At 42.6% G+C, this 20429-nt stretch overlaps 1 protein-coding gene across 12 annotated transcripts in view; it reads right to left on the reverse strand.

Annotated features, from left to right (window-relative positions):
* Positions 1–4313: 4313 nt before the first annotated feature.
* The window catches only part of PRRC2C (proline rich coiled-coil 2C), a 97880-nt gene continuing 81764 nt past the window's right edge, over positions 4314–20429 (reverse strand). For 4 of the 12 annotated variants that reach the window (XM_045983620.1, XM_045983622.1, XM_045983619.1 and 1 more), the window contains exons 26-35: positions 17365–17568; positions 15713–15825; positions 15215–15351; positions 12135–12366; positions 11795–11917; positions 10542–10760; positions 9921–10024; positions 9417–9543; positions 8247–8483; positions 4314–6235 (exon numbers count right to left, since the gene is read on the reverse strand). In XM_045983620.1, coding sequence (XP_045839576.1) covers positions 5978–6235; positions 8247–8483; positions 9417–9543; positions 9921–10024; positions 10542–10760; positions 11795–11917; positions 12135–12366; positions 15215–15351; positions 15713–15825; positions 17365–17568 — 1754 coding nt within the window. In that variant the 3' untranslated portion in view covers positions 4314–5977. Of the gene's footprint in view, positions 6236–6679; positions 6733–8246; positions 8484–9416; positions 9544–9920; positions 10025–10541; positions 10761–11794; positions 11918–12134; positions 12367–15214; positions 15352–15712; positions 15826–17364; positions 17569–20429 lie in introns of all 12 variants that reach the window. The other 8 variants (XM_045983624.1, XM_045983623.1, XM_045983621.1 and 5 more) reach the window with 5 other exon arrangements.

Here is a 20429-nt window from a genome sequence, read left to right on the forward strand (position 1 = left end):
TACGTTTTGTAGGAGCCACTGAATCCCTGAGCCAAACAAATATGAAGAACTGCCTCGTTAACAGTGTGTGTGCCTCCAGCTCGAAAAGCACAGCCCTGTCAGCACCCCGGGTACCTCCCACACAGAACAGTGTGAACTCACTGACATGGGACACTTCGCCTCTTGGCAAATCCAAACCCGGAGGCCAGAACCCATCGGTCCCTCCTTTATGCTCCTCTACGCTGTCCTTGGACCTGAGACCTCCTCATCTGGAAGCATGGGCCTGCTGAATGACACGTCCTGCTCTAACTCCCCACTGAACACTAATGCATCTGGGGGCTCCCTTTTCACTTCAGATGAGGAAACTGTTGATTTTTTTTTTTCCCCCTCAGAAACCGAGAAGACCAAAGTCTACGAACAATCCTACTATTTCTTAGCGGGTGTGTCAAGAAATGGTGAGAAACAAGACCAGTAAGTAGTGCCTAAATGCCTTTAGAAGATCTTAATCGTATTTAGAAACATCAGCAATGTAGACAGGGGCAAGGGGAAAGCCTCCACCAGAAGACGGCTCCAGGCATCCAGAAAACAGGTCATTAGTGATGGGGTCTGACCGACCTCAGGCCAGTGCCTGCACCTCTGCTTCCTCCACCAGACTACGCTGAGGTAAGAAACCGACTTCTGTATCCCTACGTAACTGACACTTGATGCCTCGCCTGATGCTACCGGAGTCTTAAAACCCTCAGTTTAGTTCAACTTTAAGTTCAGAAAAAAATTTCTCCTCCTGTGGTATCTTATTCCTCTGTTGAAGGAAATGTGTTATTTTTTCCCTTTTATTATTTTTATTTTTTAATCCTGTTTCCAAAATTTTTTAAAATTAACATATTATGTATTACTAGCCCCAGGGGTACAGGTCTGTGAATCATCAGGCTTACACAGCTCACAGCACTCACCATAGCAATACCCTTCCCAGTGTCCATAACCCCACCCTCTCCCCCCAACCCTGTTTGTTTTGTGAGATTAAGAGTCTCTTAGGGTTTTTCTCCCTCCCAATCCCATCTTGTTTCATTTATTCCTTCCCTACCCTCCACACCCCACCCCGTCCTGCCTCTCAACTTCATACTATCAGGGAGATCATATGATAATTATCTTTCTCCAACTGACTTATTTCATTTAGCATAATACCCTCTAGTTCCATCCACGTTGTCGCAAATGGCAAGATTTCATTTCTTTTGATGGCTGCATAGTATTCCATTGTGTATATATACCACATCTTCTTTATCCATTCATCTGCTGATGGACATCTAGGTTCTTTCCATAGTTTGGCTATTGTGGACGTTGCTGCTATAAACATTCGGGTGCACGTGCCCCTTCGGATCACTACGTTTGTATCTTTAGGGTAAATACCCAGTAGTGTGATTGCTGGGTCACAGAGTAGCTCTATTTTCAACTTTTTGAGGAACCTCCATGCTGTTTTCCAGAGTGGCTGCACCAGCTTGCATTCCCACCAACAGTGGAGGAGGGTTCCCCTTTCTCTGCATCCTCGCCAGCATCTGTTGCTTCTTGACTTGTTAATTTTAGCCATTCTGACTGGTGTGAGGTGATATCTCACTGTAGTTTTGATTTGTATTTTCCTGATGCCGAGTGATGTGGAGCACTTTTTCATGTGTCTGTTGGCCCTCTGGATGTCTTCTTTGCAGAATGTCTGTTCATGTCCTCTGCTCAGGAAATGGGTTTTTTGGGTTTTTTTTTTGTAAAAGATTCTATTTATTCATTTGACAGGCAAAGATCACAAGCAGGCAGAGAGGCAGGCAGAGAGAGAGGGGTGGAAGCAGGCTCCCTGCTGAGCAGAGAGCCCGACGCGGGGCTCGATCCCAGGACCCTGAGATCACGACCCGAGCCGAAGGCAGCGGCCTAAACCACTGAGCCACCCAGGCGCCCCAGGAAATGTGTTTTTAAAAGTAATTCTTACACTGGAATCTGGAGTACGTTAGCGAGTCTTAAGCAAACTTTAACCACTTGCTAGATTTCATACTGACTGATGCCTACTGCTAGTAGGCTATTAGGTCTGTATCCAATTTCTACCAATTTCACTCTAAAAAATTCTTGTCAAAATAGCTGTGGGGAAAACTGGAAAACTGAGGGAGTATCTGTAAAAACTCAAAGGAATTCTGTATTTACCCTACGTAAGACTCGCACACATCTGAGAAGTGGCACAGACGCCACCAAGAGAGTGGATGGAAAACCAATGCTCACCTAAAATCAAGGAATTACGGCATTCACCATAATTTTTGTCCAGAAAGATCTGAGGGCTTCTTTTATTTTTTAAGATATTTCTACACCCAGTATGGGGCTCGAACTCTCAGCTCTGAGATCCAGAGTCACACGCTCTACCAACTGAGCCAGCCAGGCGCCCCGGGTCTGAGGGCTTCTGCTTAAGAATCCAAGAGACACCAGTTACAGAAGCTTCGTTGCTGTGGGAGGGTGAACATGACCTGCCAACCCACTGTACCCCAAGAAAGGCTGAAAATCAGTAGCACTCTTGGCCTGAAATGTGTTACCATTGTCTTCTGGATTCTTTCAGGAAAACCATGGAGAGCCACTACTTTGAGTGCCAACAGCAGGCTCAACCCTACGTCTGAGGGTATGAATGAAGACCAGCACAGGGAAGGAGGAAAAGGGCCAAGCAAGTGATTCCCTTCAGCAATGTGCAAGGCCAACACGGCCAGTCTGGCGTTAAGACCTCACTGTCCAGGTCTAGTTCATTTCACACACAGATATCTTATGGCTGATATTTCCTAATCACCTAAAACACAAATTAAGATGTTTTCCACAAACGTGTCAACTGTGGCTAACTACAGATTACAGGTGGAAAAGAGACCGGAAAGGGCATGTGGAAATACTGAAGACGCCAACGAGCTAGGAGATCCACTGGGCACCTGCGGGCAGGCGCACTGGACACATTCGAGACCTAATGGGCCTTTCAGGTGTTTTACAGGAGAGCACATTCCGGCTCCATCTTCTGCGTCTTGCCTCCACCCGCGAGCACGATGGAACTTCACACTCTGATTTGCATTCTGGAAATAAGCAAATTAAATGCCTTTTCAAATTATGCTCATTCCCTAGGCTGCTTCCCCCAATTATTCTTCCATCATTGAAGCACAATTTATTAACAGCTAAGGACAGAAACACCCTCTTCCCCCTTACCAGAACAGTTCAGGGGCAGAGAAACGTTCAAAGGGTTAGTGGACTGAAGCCACTGCCGACCTCTAGCCACCATCGTTTGGGTTACCTGGCTGCATGCCAGAAAAGCCAGAGGTAAGGACTGCAGGGCCAAGCTGTGGAGAAGCATTGACACAAATACCTCACTTTCACTGGATACTTTTTTTTAAGGGGGCGGTGGTGGGAAACCCCCTATGATCCTACCTAGCAAAGGGCCTAAGGTGTTCATGGTTTCGAGTTACCACCACCCACTGAACACACACACGCGGCCGCTTGCGAACTACACAGTTGGCTGCTCTGAAGTCCTAACACGTAGGAGGACTGAACTGAAGGGTTAGAACACGAAAGAGAGAAGCAACTGAAGTGACTCCGTGAGAAGCAAGAGCGTGAAGCGGTGACTCCTGCCCTCTGGTCGGGGACCCCGGCCTTAGCCACACCAGCAATGGAGAGCCCACTGAGAAAACCCTTCAAACTGAAAAGCTTGGCCATCTAGGTAGGGCCGTACAGAACTTGAGTTCTCTAAATGTTTACGAATCCCACCATCCAGGAGTAAAGAAGGTGCACAGGTCACCAGTGGCTGGATTACTCGTTTTCCTACAGCTGGGTCTGGAAGCCATGTGTTCCGGGTACGGGATTTTGGGCAGTTAAAATCCCTCAGCGCTTCACTTTACAAAGTGAGTAAAGCAAAAACGCTTGCAGCCTGCTTACGTGGGCGATGGCGACTACGAACGTGCAGGGGAGATATGAGAAACACAAACGTTAAGTACTGAGATCCATTCTGGGCCCTTCAACTTCTGCCTTGAAGAACAGTGAAGCTATTTTCTACTTTCAGCACTTCGCATCATCCAGAAAGACTCCTCCTCCTCCTCCTCGACAGCTCTGTTCTCAAAAGGAGTATGGCAACCCTGAGACCAGAGACCCTGACTATTATCCTCCATGACAACATTTATTTTGACTGAATAAACTTTATAGTTCTGAAAGTTGGAATCGAGTAGTTAGATGATTACCCTCGCTTAGAGCACAATGCACTCTTGATCACGATTTTTGGTTCAGGACAGACTTTCTTGTTCCAGATTTTAGGAATGGATTAGAAGTTCCAAGAGTCATTATTTAGAGAATACTTTATTAGTTTCTGTAATCAAACCCATGTAGATAAGACCTTACATATTTAATACAGTGCGTTACCCCTGTACAAATGGAAAAAATTATGTTTAACATTTCTAGACCAATATGGCTGTTAATTTCTGTACAACGCCAACCCGACACGTACGACTGGGACACTTTCTCCAAAGTTGACAGCGCAGCTGAAGTTTCCAAAAATTCAAATTATTTATATATATATGGATATGTATGTATATATATATATTTTATTTATTTATTTATATAAAAAGACCAATAGCAGTATGTTATGCATCAATAGCAGCAACAGCTTTTCCAGGTTCTGCAGTCATCTGAACAAAATTAGAGAGACATCCAGCACACTCCATTAATAAAAAAGGAAAAAAAAAAAAGGTAAAAAACCAAAACCCCAGAAAACAGCAAAGTTCTGTTACTGTTGTGGTACCTGGCACCATTTTTTAAATTAGCTTCTCAATCATCATCTGGAAAGAAAACATTCTAGAATAACGTCATTAAAAACAGCTCTGATAAAGCACAGTCACTATTACGTATCATAAAGCAGGTACAAGGTATTTTACATTCACAGAGGTACGATACAGTACTGTCCTACATCTACCATACTAGAGGATACAATTAAAAAGGCATTATTTGAGACTTGATTCTACTTTCCCAGCAGAGGGCCCAAAGGATGGCATGACACAGCTCTGGTGAAGAGATGCACCTTCTTCGACAGGATTTCCTTCCGTTAAGGGCACAGTTCTAGGTGTTCACTGCTCTTGATGAACATCAGTTAAAAACCGTTAAAAACCAACGAACAAACAAAACCCCACTGGATTCATACGGAGACGGCCGAGCGGAGGCAAGCCAGACTCAAACTGGTATTTTACCCAGTCTGTCACGTGTGAAGACATGACAATTCCGTGAAGAAAGGAGACGCCAAGCAGCACATCAAAGCTCCGGGCCGCAACCGAAACACAGCACCATTCCCAACGGAAGCAGCAGCCACAGCCCGCCCGCCTGGACACGTCCAAGGGTGTGGACAGCGCGTTCCATCACCTGCTCACTCGTCCAGGAAGGAGGGGAGATCAGGGACTGTATTTTGATTGTGTTCAACTCAATCGCAATGTTACAAAAATAGCAAGCTGCCGTAATAGAAAATAAGCTCCTTTGTCCAGCACCAGTTGTCTTCGGTTCCTGACCACCAAGCCCACAAACGCTACCATCACATCCGAAGCACATAAGGGAGCAAAGACACCAGCCCGGTGCGTTAGCTGGAGTAGCCCTCGTTCGGGCCTGGCTAGTCCTCTGCGGGGTTGTGTTCCTCCTCCTCCTGGTGTTTCATCTAACCGTGAGGCTCTCAGTTCTACACGATATGCCCTCCAGGAAAGTGCGCACGGACCGCTGTACGGATCCGGACCCGAGAAGCACGGCCGTGGGCACGTGCGCGTCCACAGCAGGGCACGCGCGCGAGGCCTCACTTCCCTGCGCGGTGGCTGTGTCAGCGTCAGGGTCAACTGCTCCTGCGCCCCCGAGCACCGCCCAGCTCTGGACAGGATAACGGCGCAGGCCAGTCTACCCCTCTGGCCGCTGGCATTACCCGACTTCGCTCTCCCTCGTTCCCCTTTCCCCTCCCCCAGCCCCCTGCAGTAAACCACAGCCTTTACGATTTTGTTTCTTCCGTTTTGATCGCCTGAGGTTTGATGGGTCCAGTTCTAACAGGTTTGGTGGCTATGGTGGGTGCGGGGGGCGGCTTTTCTTCTACTTTTTCCTGACAGACACCAGGAGGGTCGGTCAGTGTTTCAGGAGGTTTACTTGAATCACTGTCCACTTTCGGGGCTTTGCCTCCTATCTGTTTGCTCTGCTGCTGTTCAGAGAAGAACCGCTGCGTGGACTGCAGAACCTCTGCTCTCTGCTTTGCCTTAAAAAATGAGAAACAGCGACTGAGAACGCCGCAGCATGAGCGGAGCCTGTCCGTCCATCTCCGCTCACTCTTTACCGACCACAGACCCGTTCTCCCCACGTCTGGCCCAAACCAGAAGTACCTCAATGATCTTTCAGCTCTTAAAGGACAGGTTTCTTCCTATCTCGGCAAATATTCCATGTGATTTTTTTTTTTTTTTTAAATATTTGAAAACAGAACCACCTCCCACCACATTTTCCAAGTTTGCCCTCTTATAAAATAACAAGACAGAAATTGCTGTTGGTCTGTAACTTTTCTGGAACAAAACTTATTGATATCAAATTCTATTTAGGAAGGCTGCTCGCAAATTTGAAGACAGATATACGTAACACGTAAAACTTCTAGTTATCAATATGTGGTCTACAATAAAACGAAAAGGAAGCACTTATATTGTGGCATTACCAACACCTAGGACCAAATGTCTTGTGGCTGAGTCCTCTTCCCACAGCTCTCTTCTGCAGGGGAAGAGCATCAGAAATTAGTAACTACGACTTCACTTGAGCACTAAGTTCTGATAGCTCCTACCACATTCTGAGCTGGTAAAATAATTTCCTACTTTTACCGACTATGTGCCCCCAAAGAATATACTTACGTCATCTGTAAATTATACCACTGTAACGTACACAATTAAAACTTAAGTTTCTGTACCTCTCGCATATAACAAGTAGCCCTTCGTGTTCTACAGGAAACCTATACTATATAAAGATCTAAAGCAATTTCAAGAATGTCTGACCCTCCCCGACCCCATTATCAGCTCTAATGTCATTTCCAGCACAGGAAGGTATGAAAATCAAGTTCCAAGGAGACAGAACAACAGGAAACCATGGCCAAATAGTTTCCAAAGATTCCTACACATTTTTTAACAGAGGGAAATCCTAGGCCCACAGCCTTAATAAAAGTAGATCACATTTAACAAGAGTCTCACTGCAGAGCAGTCTAAGTTTGATTACTCAGGATGAGAAATGAGGGATATCAATGTAGAAAGAAACCAGCTGGTCAACCGAATTTTCTAAAAGGATGAGAGCATAAACATGTTTCTGATTCAGAGTAAAGCATCACTATGGGTACTGCCCTGTTTGAAGGCAGCAAGCTTTCTTCGTTCTAGTCTGACCCGATACATGTATGTGTATACACATATACACAGTGACAAAACAGGCCAAATGACTAAGACCTCTGAAGTTAAGTCCAAGTAAATACAGAGCCGACGGACTCGGCTGGCCGCACAGGCCGACGGTAAGGGTTATGCTACGAAAACTGTCCCCACACAGACTCCTCAAGGCACGCTTCTGCATCAGCAAACCTCACATTTATCAGTGCCTTTTATTATGAAGGATCCCAAAGTGCTTTATTCAGTTCTTCATCTACACCTGCACAATCTGTTGTGGAGTACAGCCAACTCAGGTGGCAGGCAAAAAAAAAAAAAAAAAAAAAAAGGTATGGAAACAGTTTGAGAAGAAAACTGTACTTGCATGACTCACGAAGGAAGAAAAATCAAGATAGGTAAAATGTCTTAACCACTCTGAATTTTCACACAACCATGATTTATATCTTAAGTTTGGGGGTGGGGTGGGGTGGGAATAAAAAAAAAAACAACAAAGGAAAAAAAAAACAAAAGAAAATGGGAAGTCTATAATAATCCACATTATTTTTTGTTCTTCCAAAAATGTAGCAGCTAAACTCAGATCTCCCTCAAATATTCATTTTATAAGCAATTAATTTTGCCAGAGTTTAAAATGTTAACTTGTTTGCTAACTATGGTTGCAAAAAAAAAGAAAAAAATAAAAAATAAATTAAAAAAGGGGAATAGGGAGAAAAAAAAAGAAAAAAAAAAGGAATGAATAAAGTAGTTAGCTTGGTGAAATCAGCTAAGACAATGAATGCCTGGGTTTGGGGTCATGGGTCCAGAGGCATCTTAAGACATGGTTCGGAGACAGATGCTTGCTCTGCTGGCTGTTAACACTGTACTAACCTTCATGTCTTGTTCAGCCTTCAGCGCAGCCTGGGCCTGATTACCTCTGACTCCAGATAGTGATCCACAAGGACCCCTGGCTACATGTGGCAAACGAGCATGGCTCATGAGGCCTGTGGTCAGCGGAGGAGGCATCTGACTGGCCAGTGCCATTGGTGGCCTCTGAACAGGCGCTGGGAAGGTGTTAGTATGTGGGGCTCTTACCAATGGAGGGACCAGGTTAGGCTGAGAGAGAATCTGAGTGAAAAAAACAAAACATACAACATGAACTGTTAAAAAAAAATTTTTGCCAACTAGACCAGGTTGGCTTATCTCAGAGTAAATCTGTGCCCATTCTGCCAAGTAAAAGGAAGTATGTAGGCATTTGTGCCATTCTACTACAGGGACCAAGAACAAACAGGCCATGCTTGGAGAATCTAACAGAAAAATTAGCAAAGCATGCTATGGCTCTGTAGTTGGTTCTAGCATTTCAGCTACGAGCTCTGAAGCGGAGACAGAAAAGCTATTAAACAGGGTAATCTTTTTAAAGAGATGTAATTGCAGAAAAGGCACACACTTATACCAAACATAATCTGAAGATAAATAAAAATAACACCAATTCAACAAACTAAGTGTCTTCTCAGGCATCAATACTCATTTTGAGAGTTATGATAAATTTTAGTCTTTCCATTCGTTCAGCGAAGGGAAGAGAAGCCAATGTTTTTACACATATATTAGAACACCTTTTAGAAACTTCAACTCAACTACACATAGTTCTCTTAAAAACAAAACAAAACAAAAAAACCCAACGACGACGACGACGACGACGACCACGTAACAAAAACTTTAAACCTAGAAAACTTTTAAGCACTGGGACCCTTCTCTGAAAGTCCACTTCTTCAAAAAAGATAAAAGAAACAGGACTGAAATGACCAGAGCTGTGTGGGGAATCTTTCTGACTACTTCTCTTGTCTGCTTTAGCACTATACAGTTACTACCTGTAGCTCACGAAAAATTGCGGAGAATATCTACGAAGGTCATAAATGTACTGTTAAGTAAGAAACTGCTTCTCATTAAAAACTATGTTTCTAAACTACTTATAATATGGCAAGATTATGAAATCAGATACTTAGCCAGATTAGCAATCATTTCCAAGTACATAATACTCATTTCTCACTCGCATCTGCCCACCTGGGGTGCAAACTGTGTAGGAAATGGTTGTGTCATTCTCACAGTGGCAGGGGCTGACGGGAACTGCTTCTGATAGACAATGCTGTTCATTTTGCTGGACTGGCTGTTCGGACTTGTGGAAGTAGCCCTTGGGAGAAAGCCGTCACGGGTCAGTACAGTAGTGCCAAAAAATAACATGCTGTTAGATCTTTAGAGACACTGCTCTTGGCGGACGCTTCACTTGTGGTAGCGGAGGAAAATCTACCAAGGGGAGTTACCGAACATTACGGTAGTGGAGAGACACTGGAGGGGCAGAGGTGAGAAAGAATTCTAGCTAGATTTGCCCTGTATTTTAAAAAAAATTTCTTAAAAATATAGTATAACATATACATTCTTAGTTTAATAGCTTAACATTTTAGATAGCACTATCAGAATGTCTTGGGCTTACCACAGGCCTGGTGCCACAGTAAGAATCTAACCAACGAACTGTGTTTACTCATTTGGAAATTCAAACGCCCATTTTACCGGAAGGGACTAGACGTTGGCGTGGTGCTTCTACCGCTGATCGGAGGTGTGCCTGGTTTTATGTCAATGCCACTTCCAAAGGCTTTCAGTTCCATTTCAGACATCTGAAAAAAAAACAAAGAACAGACTTAGCGTTTCTGGAATTGCATAAGCTAAAGAGGTAAAGAATCTTAGTACAAAAATCCTATAATTAAGTTTAAATAAATTATCAAGGCCAAATTTGTGGGTGAAAAGTCTTAAAAGACTGTGTAAACCCAATTCATCCATAAAATTTGTGAATTCTTTGTTACTAAGTTAGAAACAGAGGAAGTCAAACACATCACAAGTAGATTTTAAAAGTTTAAAAAAAAAAAAAAGGTACACTTGGGCTTGGGGTGCCTGGCTGGCTCAGAGGGTGGGGCGCGCAACTCTTATCTCAGGCTTGTGAGCGCAAGCGCCACACTGGGTGTGGAGATTACTTTAAAAATTAAAAAAAAAAAAAAAAAAAAGGCACCTCAGAGTGTGCGATCTCCTAGAAGGTGGTAAAAACTGATGCATTTTATCTTTACAGGTACAAGATGTATATATCTAAACACACAGCCTTTAAATTCTCAAAGCACTGCAAATCCCTCTTTCACTTACTTTTCCTGTGGTGGCGATCATGCTGTGCTGTGTTGCAGCTGGGATCAACCCTCTGAAAGGCTGGCTCACCTGGGCGGGACGACTCAGGCTCTGGGCCTGGGCTTGGGGGGTGGTATGCTGCAATGCGGGCTGCAGAGTCTGAGGCAGAGCAATTAAAGGCTGCCCTGTAGATCCAAAATTAGGTAACGAAAGCTGGGATGCTGGTAAAGGTACGGTAACCTAGAAAATAAGCAAAAAGAAACTGTGGCCATTTACTTGTATCTGTGACCTGCACAGCCCTGTAACTCTCTATACAACTCTTATAAACCTTAGGAGTAACAGTTTAAACAGACTCCTTCAATCTATTAATCTATTTCACATACTGTCTCTTGCTCAGTAATTACCTCCAGTCTTCCATGAAGGGTGCAACAACAGAAGACTAGCAGTGCAGACGCTAGAGCCAAACCACTATGAAGATCTCTGAACGAGTCTACGGTATGTGTCTAATAAACACATAATACAGTGAAGTCGTGGGATACAATTTAAGAAAGCAGTGTTGTTGCACTTTCCCAAACAGACATCTCTACTGTTTTCAGGTCTGACTAAAATAAGCTCTGACAAGAAGAAAAATAACCTTTCGGTTTTCATATAAGCAGTATTTAATTTGAATGTCAAGGCAATAGATACATTTATGGAAGTTTCACCCCTAAAACAGCCACCAGAATACAGAAATGACGAATGGTTTGCCTCTCTTCTTCAGTCCTCCACCAACTTTCGAAGAGCAGCTGCAGGACACTGCCGGCAGTTTGCGCATGTCTGTCATTTACACCCTGTCACAGGCTGCCACGCCGTTCTAAGAACTGGACTGACCAGCGCGTGCTGGTCCTCAGAGGCCCGTCCCTCTCTAGCACAGATGGGTAAAGCACTTCTCACGCTTACATGTAACTGTATATCCCGGACAATGGTTTTCGAACTTTTGTATTCATGGACTCCTTTGTTGAAATAAATGATTACATGGAAACCAATTTAACACAAAGAGCGAAAAGGCAGAAGTGACTCAAGTGGGGCGGAGGAGAGAGGTGGTGTGGGACTGAGCTCGTCCACTGCCAGCGGACTCCACGGGACTCCTAGGACACCTCAGAGAAAAGTCTGAAAACCACTGAGCCATCTCCCCATCTTGGTTCTATTAAAACTGCCCAGCAAAAACAAATGCAGTAAAAGTAATAATAATAATAATAATAATAATAATAATGAAGAAAATTAAGGAGATTTACCATGCCATAGTTTACCTGCTGGAGAGCACTTGGTGACTGGGCAGTGTTATAAAAATTTGTCTGACCAGGCTGTTGTACTTGTCCAGAATAAAGATTTGAAGCCTGGGTAAGATTTGCTCTAGCCTAGAAAAAATTGTGTAAGAAAACAACAGTAAGAATGAAATACTTCCAATTCAGACATCAAGGATGTACAATCTCTAAGAATTTTAGTATTAGATAAAAGGACCGTTGGTTTTTCATGTCTTTTAACACTTTTTCTTTAAAAATTGTTTCCCTAAATAATCTGCTATGCAGGAAGATGACGATAGTACGTGATTCTAGCCCCGTGCTCCTGTCTTACCTGGAGAAGATGTGTATCAATTAGCTGGGAACCTCCTAGTCCCGAGGCCTGACCCAGCTGATGTTCATACAATATAGGAATAGGCTGCGTATTTGAAGTCTGTTGAAAGGCAAGACCTGATTGTGCCTTTGCAAGTTCCTGGTGCTGGACAGCTGGAAAGTTGTGGATGGCAGTACCAGAAAGAACCACAGACGGCTGGGACAGACTGCTTTGCATGAAGGCTGGCTGAGATCTACACAGGTATTAACGACAAAGGACTAGTGTTAGTAGTCAGTTCTATTTTGGAATCTGGAAATGCTGGGAATGAGTATCCCAAATGACCAAGCACTCTAACAAGCACAATTAAGAAAGAGAATGCAGACTATGTCTGAAGTACGTGTTTCATGATTTAGAGCCCCATACACAGCAAAGTTCTAGAGACAGGCTTGCTCTTTCTGAGTAACTAACAAGAGTTTCTCCTCTTGAACAACGAGAATGATTCTCTTTTCATGTGTTCACTAGCAGGCTCAGAACCAAATCTGCTTTTCTCTTTGGTATCACCTTTTTATTCAAATTTATAGCACTAATGCTGATTTTTATTATTTGTATTTCATTATTCTATTTATATGTCTGTGTGTACTAAAAAAAACATTCTGAGAGAGAGTGAAAGAGCTCCAGTGAGTGGGGAGAGGGTAAAGGAGAGGGAAACGGTCTCAAGCAGACTTTACTGAGCACAGAGTCTAACGCAGGGCTCGAGCCCATGACCCTGAGGTCATGACCTGAGTGGAAAACAAGGATCAGACTCTTAACCAACTGAGCCACCCAGAGGCCCATATATTTCTTGTAGGAAATCTCAAAACCTTTACAGAATGAAGCACAGTCATTCAACATCAGGGTTAGCCACAAAGTTTCTGTTTGTTTTTAGTGAGGTATAATGGAAATGTAATGTACTAATTTCAGGTTTACAACATTATTCAATATTTGTATGTATTCTGAAATGATCATCACAGTAAGTCTAGTTAACCTCTGTCACCACACATATTCACAAAAATACTTTTTTCTTGTGATGAGAACTTTTCCGAAGATCTACTTTCTTAGCAAATTTCTTTAAAGAGAGAGAGAATCCCAAGGGGGATCCAGGCAAGGCTTGATGTCACAACACTGAGATCATGACTAGAGCTGAGATCAAGAGTCGGATGCTTAACTGAGCCCCCTAGGTGCCCCTCAGCAACTTTCAAATATGCAACACAGTGTTATGGTCGCAGGGTACGAACTGCTAGCTACACAATAAGTCACGGGGATGTAATGTACAGCATGGTGACTACAGTTTATAACAATGTGGCATATTTGAATGGTTTTTATTTTTATTATTTTTTTAAAGATTTTATTTATTTGACAGACAGAGATCACAAGCAGACAGAGAGGCAGGCAGAGAGACAGAGAGGGAAGCAGGCTCCCTGCTGAGCAGAGAGCCCGATGTGGGACTCGATCCCAGGACCCTGAGATCATGACCTGAGCCGAAGGCAGCGGCTTAACCCACGGAGCCACCCAGGCGCCCCTTGAATGGTTTTTAAAGAAACTACAACGCTGGACTCTAACTACCCTCTTACCTCTAGAATGGGGGCCTTCAAGCTATAGTTTTACAAATGCTAAGATACGGAGTAGGTAACTGTATCAAGGCACGGGATTAAAGACTGTATTATCAAGAAGTAGTATCATTATGTTTTGTTAAAACGGACATTTGTGGCAGAAACAAAGGCCATTTAGCAGGAATGCTAGCCTCAGCTCACGAGCAGTCTTTCAGCCTACATGTCAAATGTACATCGGGAAAACCTAAGCATATGCTTATAAACCACACACTCGTGGGGTGCTTGAGTGGCGCAGCTGATTCGACGTCCAGCTCTGGGATTCAGCTCAGGTTGTGATCGTGGGATTCCACAACAGAGCCCCGCATCAGGCACTCAGTGTGCCGTCTGCTTAGGACTCTTTCTCCTCTCCCCTCCCGCTGTGGGCTCTCTAAAATAATCTTTAAAAAAAAAAAAAAAAAAAAAAAGACAAACCCCCAAGCTACTGTCTTGGCACAAGTGGATTCTGTATTAGTAAACCGCCTCCTGATGAGGTTGAGAGCAAGAACAGCAGAATGACACGGCAGGGATACAAACAGTCGCTTTCCAAGTTTAAACCTGTGCCTTCCGATACACTTGTCTTTAGTCACAACCACACATACAGCTGACGTTATTTTTCTATGGAACAGGTCTGGTCTTCAGAAATACATCTTCCAAGGCAATGGTTAAAGGGGACTACAAACACAAAACGTCAGTGCACTGCTACTCCATCTCCCACGGCTATGCAAGACACTAATTCATCACGGAGCTGCTCTTTCTGCACAGCTGGAAAGTAGCCCCAAACTTTCCAACCATGTTGAAGTAGCTAATACCAACTAAAAGATTTCCTTAATCACAAAGCTAACACTTACAGTGAATCTTTCAAAAGAACAGTTTCTTCTCTACTTGTCATCATTATCCCCACTGCCTCTGTTCCCTGCCTGACACCCTCCACCCCGGCTCCCACTACTGCCAAGCCCCACGCACACCCCAGGGCAGGCGCAGACGCACAGCTGCTCTGGCAAGGGGGCAGGCAGCCTTCCAGGACCCTTAGTAGCTATTTCCTCTGATTCCTAATTGTTCTGGGATTGTTGTTCTCCTCGTTTTCAAGAATATCTGAGATCTTACTTTGTTCAAAAAAGTCTTGACTGAGGGCACCTGGGTGGCTCAGTGGTTTAAGCCGCTGCCGTCGGCTCAGGTCATGATCTCAGGGTCTTGGGATCGAGTCCCACATCGGGCTCTCTGCTTGGCAGGGAGCCTGCTTCCCTCTCACTCTCTCTACCTGCCTCTCTGCCTACTTGTGATCTCTCTCTGTCAAATGAATAAATGAAATCTTTAAAAAAAAAAAAAAAAAAAAAGTCTTGACTGAAACTACCGGAAGCTAGGTTTGGAATTCAGTAAAAGGGTCAACCGAGATTCTGGGTTTCAGCAGGATTCTGAATCTCAGCTGAGATTCAGCAGGAGTTACAGCGGGCTCAGTAATCGCGAAGCACGTACCTGTACGGCTGAAGTGAGGACGTGAATAACTCCTGAGCCTGGGAAACAGCGGGGCCGGCTCCCAAGCTCAGCTGGGCCTGATGCTGTCCTTGCAGCGGCGCATAAATGGGGATCGGGATCTGCTGAACCGAAGTTGGCTGCGATGCAACAGAAACACATGAGCACCACGTACACAAATCACAGTATTTGGGAAAATAAAAATTTGAGATACGAAAAGAATAGAAAACATATGTATCTATCAGCTCCCTTTTAAAACAAAACCAATGTAAGCATCTACATTTTCCTTTCAATACATCATTCTGCACTGTTAGCCATTACGTTCTGGCAAATTTAGAAAGTTTGAAAATTCTGCTAATACGTACCAAGGAAATCACAGACTGTCCCATGTTCGACAGAACCCTTCAACGTGAAAAGCCTTTATCTGTAGACCAAGATACCTATTATACCGTTAGCATGCCAAGAAACAAAGAGGTGACGAAAGAGGTCTGTGCTATGTACCTGTGAGAGACCTGGCTGGAAGCCTTGCTGCTGAGCCAAGGACGGCGGAGCCAGTCGTGCGTGCTGGGTACTGAATAAGTGACTCGTGTCCATGTAGAAAGCAGGGATTTGAGCTATACAGACCACCAGGAAAAACAAGCAGTTTTAGGTGTCTAAGCTTCAGAATTTTCCAAAGTCACTAAAATCCAAGTTTTGTAGCATATTTTAAATTAAGTGAGACCACTGAAAACTAATATAGCCAAGGAAAACTAGAAATATGAATAGACCAAAAACTTCCAGCAGATAGGTATATGCAAATTAAAACAATAAAATTCTAATACAGTTGACCCTTGAACAACAGGGGTTTGAACACTGTATTTTTTTCATATAATTCAGTGAGGTATTGTAAACGTATTTTCTTCTTATGATTTTCTTAGCAACATTTTCTTTTCTCTAGCGTACTTAACTGTAAGAATGCAGGGTATAATATATACAATATACAAAGTATGTGTTGATGAACTCTACGTTACCAGTAAGGCTTCTGGTCAGAGGTAGGATACTTGTAATTAAATCTGGGGGAGTGAAAAGTTGTATGTGGATTTCTGACTATGTAGGGCCTTGACACCCTATAACCCTTGCATTGTCCAAGGGTCCATTATACTTTGAGGGTATAAAAAAAACACCCTCATACACTGCCAATGGTTATTAACTAGTGAAATCGGACATGATCTACTCAGTGAAAATGAACCCACCAGTTTATCAGCAAATCTATTCTAATTTTATATCTACCTACTAGAATTTAACAAAATATTTCAAAAGAATTGGCATTTAATAACTGAATCTGGTTTAGATGCTTAACAGATTTCTATGTATTATATAAACTATTTTGATCTGCTCTTTTTATGTATGTTTTGGAGAACTTCTCATACTGGTTTTTAATTTGTCACCATTATAAACAATACTACGATGAATGAGCACTCTCATACTTATGTCTCTGATTAATACTAAGTTTATCTATATGGTAAGATTCCTATGAAAGTTGTTACTACGGTTAAGTATGTACATATAAAATATTGTGATACTTTTCTAGAAGAATATGTCAATTTATATACTAACCAGCCATGCACTTGAAGAAACTATTAATAATACCTGTGGACCCTCATAAAAACTGGGTATTATCAATCTATTATTTCCCATACAGAAAGAAATAGCCTGTTTATTCTGAATTTAAATCAGTAGTGAATTTGAATATTTTTCAAATATTTACTATTTAACTAAGATTAATGTTGTGGTATTTACTAGGGTTAAGTTACCCCAGTATCCCAACATAAAATTTTTTTCTTCTTTGCTAATCTTAGGCTTATTCTTCCCTATCAATTTTATTATTACTTGTCAAGTTTCAGGTAATAAAGTTCTGTAACTTGACTGGAATAACATGAAATGTTTAAGTTATTTTGCAAATTACTAGACACTAATTTGTCTTGTATGTAACATACGTGTAAAAAACAACTGCCAAGAGCCCCCCAGAATATTTATCAGAGAGAGAACATTAAATTCTATGATGAAACAAATCTGCAAAGCAGATTAAAAAATATTTAAACTTGAGAGAAAAATATAAGCATGTAAGAAATTCATTTTTCTGAATTCCTTATACCCAATCCTAGAAATCTTACCTGCTGCAGACTGAGACACATAGACCTGCGGGCTCTGTTGTTGCTGGGCAATAAGGGAAGGCATACAGCTTAACTGTGAAAAATGACTTGCAGAAGGCAGGCTGCTTGTCTGTAACTGCTGGGGTTTCACTTTACAAATATTAGGAGGATCTGATGTGGTTGTAGATTTTGTACTCAAAGAAGAGGTAGTATATGTACCAGCTCCTATATGTGGGAGGGAAAAGGTAGCATATTTTAAAGAGCCACTGTTGTCCACTATGGAAACAACTCAAGCGCCAGCTAGACACTGGAATGTTCACGTTTACGCCCTGCAGGTACTTACCATGCACTTAAGTAGCAATCACCAAATGTAAACAAGACTATGAAATCTGGAGAAATACGGCACAATAAAAAAATGCGAAGAGAAGGAAATTAAGAGATAAAACTCACAAAATAAGACAGCCAAGAGCCTCCAGGGTGGTCAGTGCGGCCTCCAGCTAACGGTTCTTTAATCATCACAAAGGAAAGGATGGTCAAGAGCTTCACTCACGAATGGCTAGCCCAGATGTAGTAACACGGAAGGACAAAATGCTGCACCTCAGAATAATCAAGAACGTAGGGGTGCCTATCTGGCTCAGTTGGAACAGCACCAATTCGTCATCTCAGGGTCACAAGTTTGAGCCCCACATTAGGTGCAGAGATTGGTAAATAAAAAAAACAAAAATATAAATGCACCTGGAGAGATCACAACTGCTCCTAAAAAGTCATGTAAACGAAAGGTCAGACTTCTTTTCTTCTTTCCAGCAAAATACCTTACAGGTGATCTTAAGAGCTTCATTCAGTTTTGAATGAATACTTAAACATCTTCTAAGGTCAGGCATAGACGTAAGGACATGGAAGAACAAAGTGCTGCACCTTAATACTCATAAAGGTAAAACAGGCCTTTAGCGATCGTAATTGCTCCACAGCCGTATGAACTTAAGGTTATACGTAGTCCTCACTCTCCTTGTATACATACCAGCAAAAAACAGGTATATAATAATACCTTAAGAAGAAAACAAACTATTAGTGAGTAAGTCGAATGATAAAACGTAGATCCTGAAGGGCAGTTAGTTCTGCTGATCAGTGGGTGATGAGGACTGAAACAAGGAGTGGAAGCGAACACTGGCATCTGACTTAAGAAAATGAGATGCAGGGGCGCCTGGGGGGCTCAGTGGGTTAAGCCTCTGCCTTTAGCTCAGGTCATGTTCCCGGGATCCTGGGATCGAGTCCCACATGGGGCTCTCTGCTCAGCAGGGGGCCTGCTTCCCCTCTCTCTCTGCTCTGCCTCTCTGTCTGCTTGTGATCTCTCTCTGTCAAATAAATAAATAAAATATTAAAAAAAAAAAAGAAAATGAGATGCAATCATTTTTTCAGACTTCAAATGATGTCTGATCTAAGAGAGGACCAACATCAAGGCACCTGTGTTCTTCCACTTGAGTCTCTACCAGTAGGATGACTGGGCAAGAAATATAAAAATTTGTCCTAACTGATCAGAGTGTGGGGGAACCAGACCTGGAAAAAAGTACACTTGACCTTGAACAACACAGGATCATTAAACTGTGAGTGGGTCCACTTAAACACAAACTTTTTTTCAATTAAATACAGTGCAGTCCTGTAAATGTACCTGCTCTTATGATTTTAATAACATTCTTTCTCTAACCTTACTGAAAGAATACAGCATATAATACATGCAACATAAAAAATAAGTGTTAATCAGCTACAGATGTTATTAGTAAGGCTTCTGGTCAAGAGTAGGCTCTTAGTAGTTAATTTAGGGGAAGTGATAGGTTTCTGACTGCACGTGTTGGTCGCCAAGTGTCAGTGCCCCTAACCTCTGCATTGTTGAAGGGTCAACTGTGACCAGAAGGGAACCCTCCCTATCCCTTTATTTCCTAATCTCTCCACTACACTATATTCCTGATTGCTTTGTAGCCCCAACCCCACCCACCCAAGTGACCAGGGTCCCAGCCAGCAAACACAATGAAGATGCCTTATAAATGGATGGTAAGGAATGCATGCTCCTTGATTTGAATCTGTCTTAATACATATTTCTGATTTCACATGACATCAAAATAACCATAGTACCTCCCAAAGGCCAATTCTTTTGGCACAGAATGCCAGAATAGTGAAAAACAGCAGTGCAATCACTAAATGAGAACCAGTCAAAGAAAGTAAATTCTGTGCTGGATGTATCTTGTATCTTTTGGAAAGCAGCTTCTGATGAAACAAGATGGAATCGGGAGGGAGACAAACCATAAGAGACTCTTAACCTCACCAAACAAACTGAGGGTTGCCGGGGGGAGGGGGTAGGGAGAGCGTGGGGTTATGGACATTGGGGAGGGTATGTGCTATGGTGAGTGCTGTGAAGTGTGTAAACCTGGTGATTCACAGACCTGTACCCCTGGGGCTAATAATACATTATATGTTAATTTTTTAAAAAAAGCAGCTTCTGCTGCTTTGGAAACATTAGGTAATACTGGAAAAGAATTTCTACAAAGAAATTTCTGGTTCTGACAGAAGCAACATGGTTATACATATGGTCAAAGGGTGTACTTTCCTAGAGTCAAGCATTTTAGAAATTATTCAAGAACTATAAAGCCCCCAAAAGAAATATAGTTTAATGAAAGGATAATGTGCTAGCGAAAAAATTTAAGGAAGGTAAGCACTAACTTGGGGCATTGCTGAACTCTCCTTAAAAACAAACAAAACACCCTTCTCCCTGGCCAAAAAATGCAGTATGTACCACCTATCCAAACAACAAACCGGAAATTCTCTACCCCCAACTCTTCACCGGAAAACGTATGTCATTCCAACAGATTTAGGTCAACAGCTCCTTCAAATTAAATACAGATGATAAAAATTTACAACCTGCATGATTTTGCATTACTTCTAGTTGGACTAACTAGCTATGTAAGTTAAAAAATAAAAATCAAAAGATGAATTTTATAGAAAAATTTAGAGGAACAAGATAAACATCTCTTCACCAATTACTTAAAATACCTATAATGGGCAGGGGACAAGACACGAAGGGCATGGGGCGGGGC

Source organism: Meles meles, chromosome 17 (genome assembly GCF_922984935.1).
Source record: "Meles meles chromosome 17, mMelMel3.1 paternal haplotype, whole genome shotgun sequence".
NCBI lineage: Eukaryota > Metazoa > Chordata > Mammalia > Carnivora > Mustelidae > Meles > Meles meles.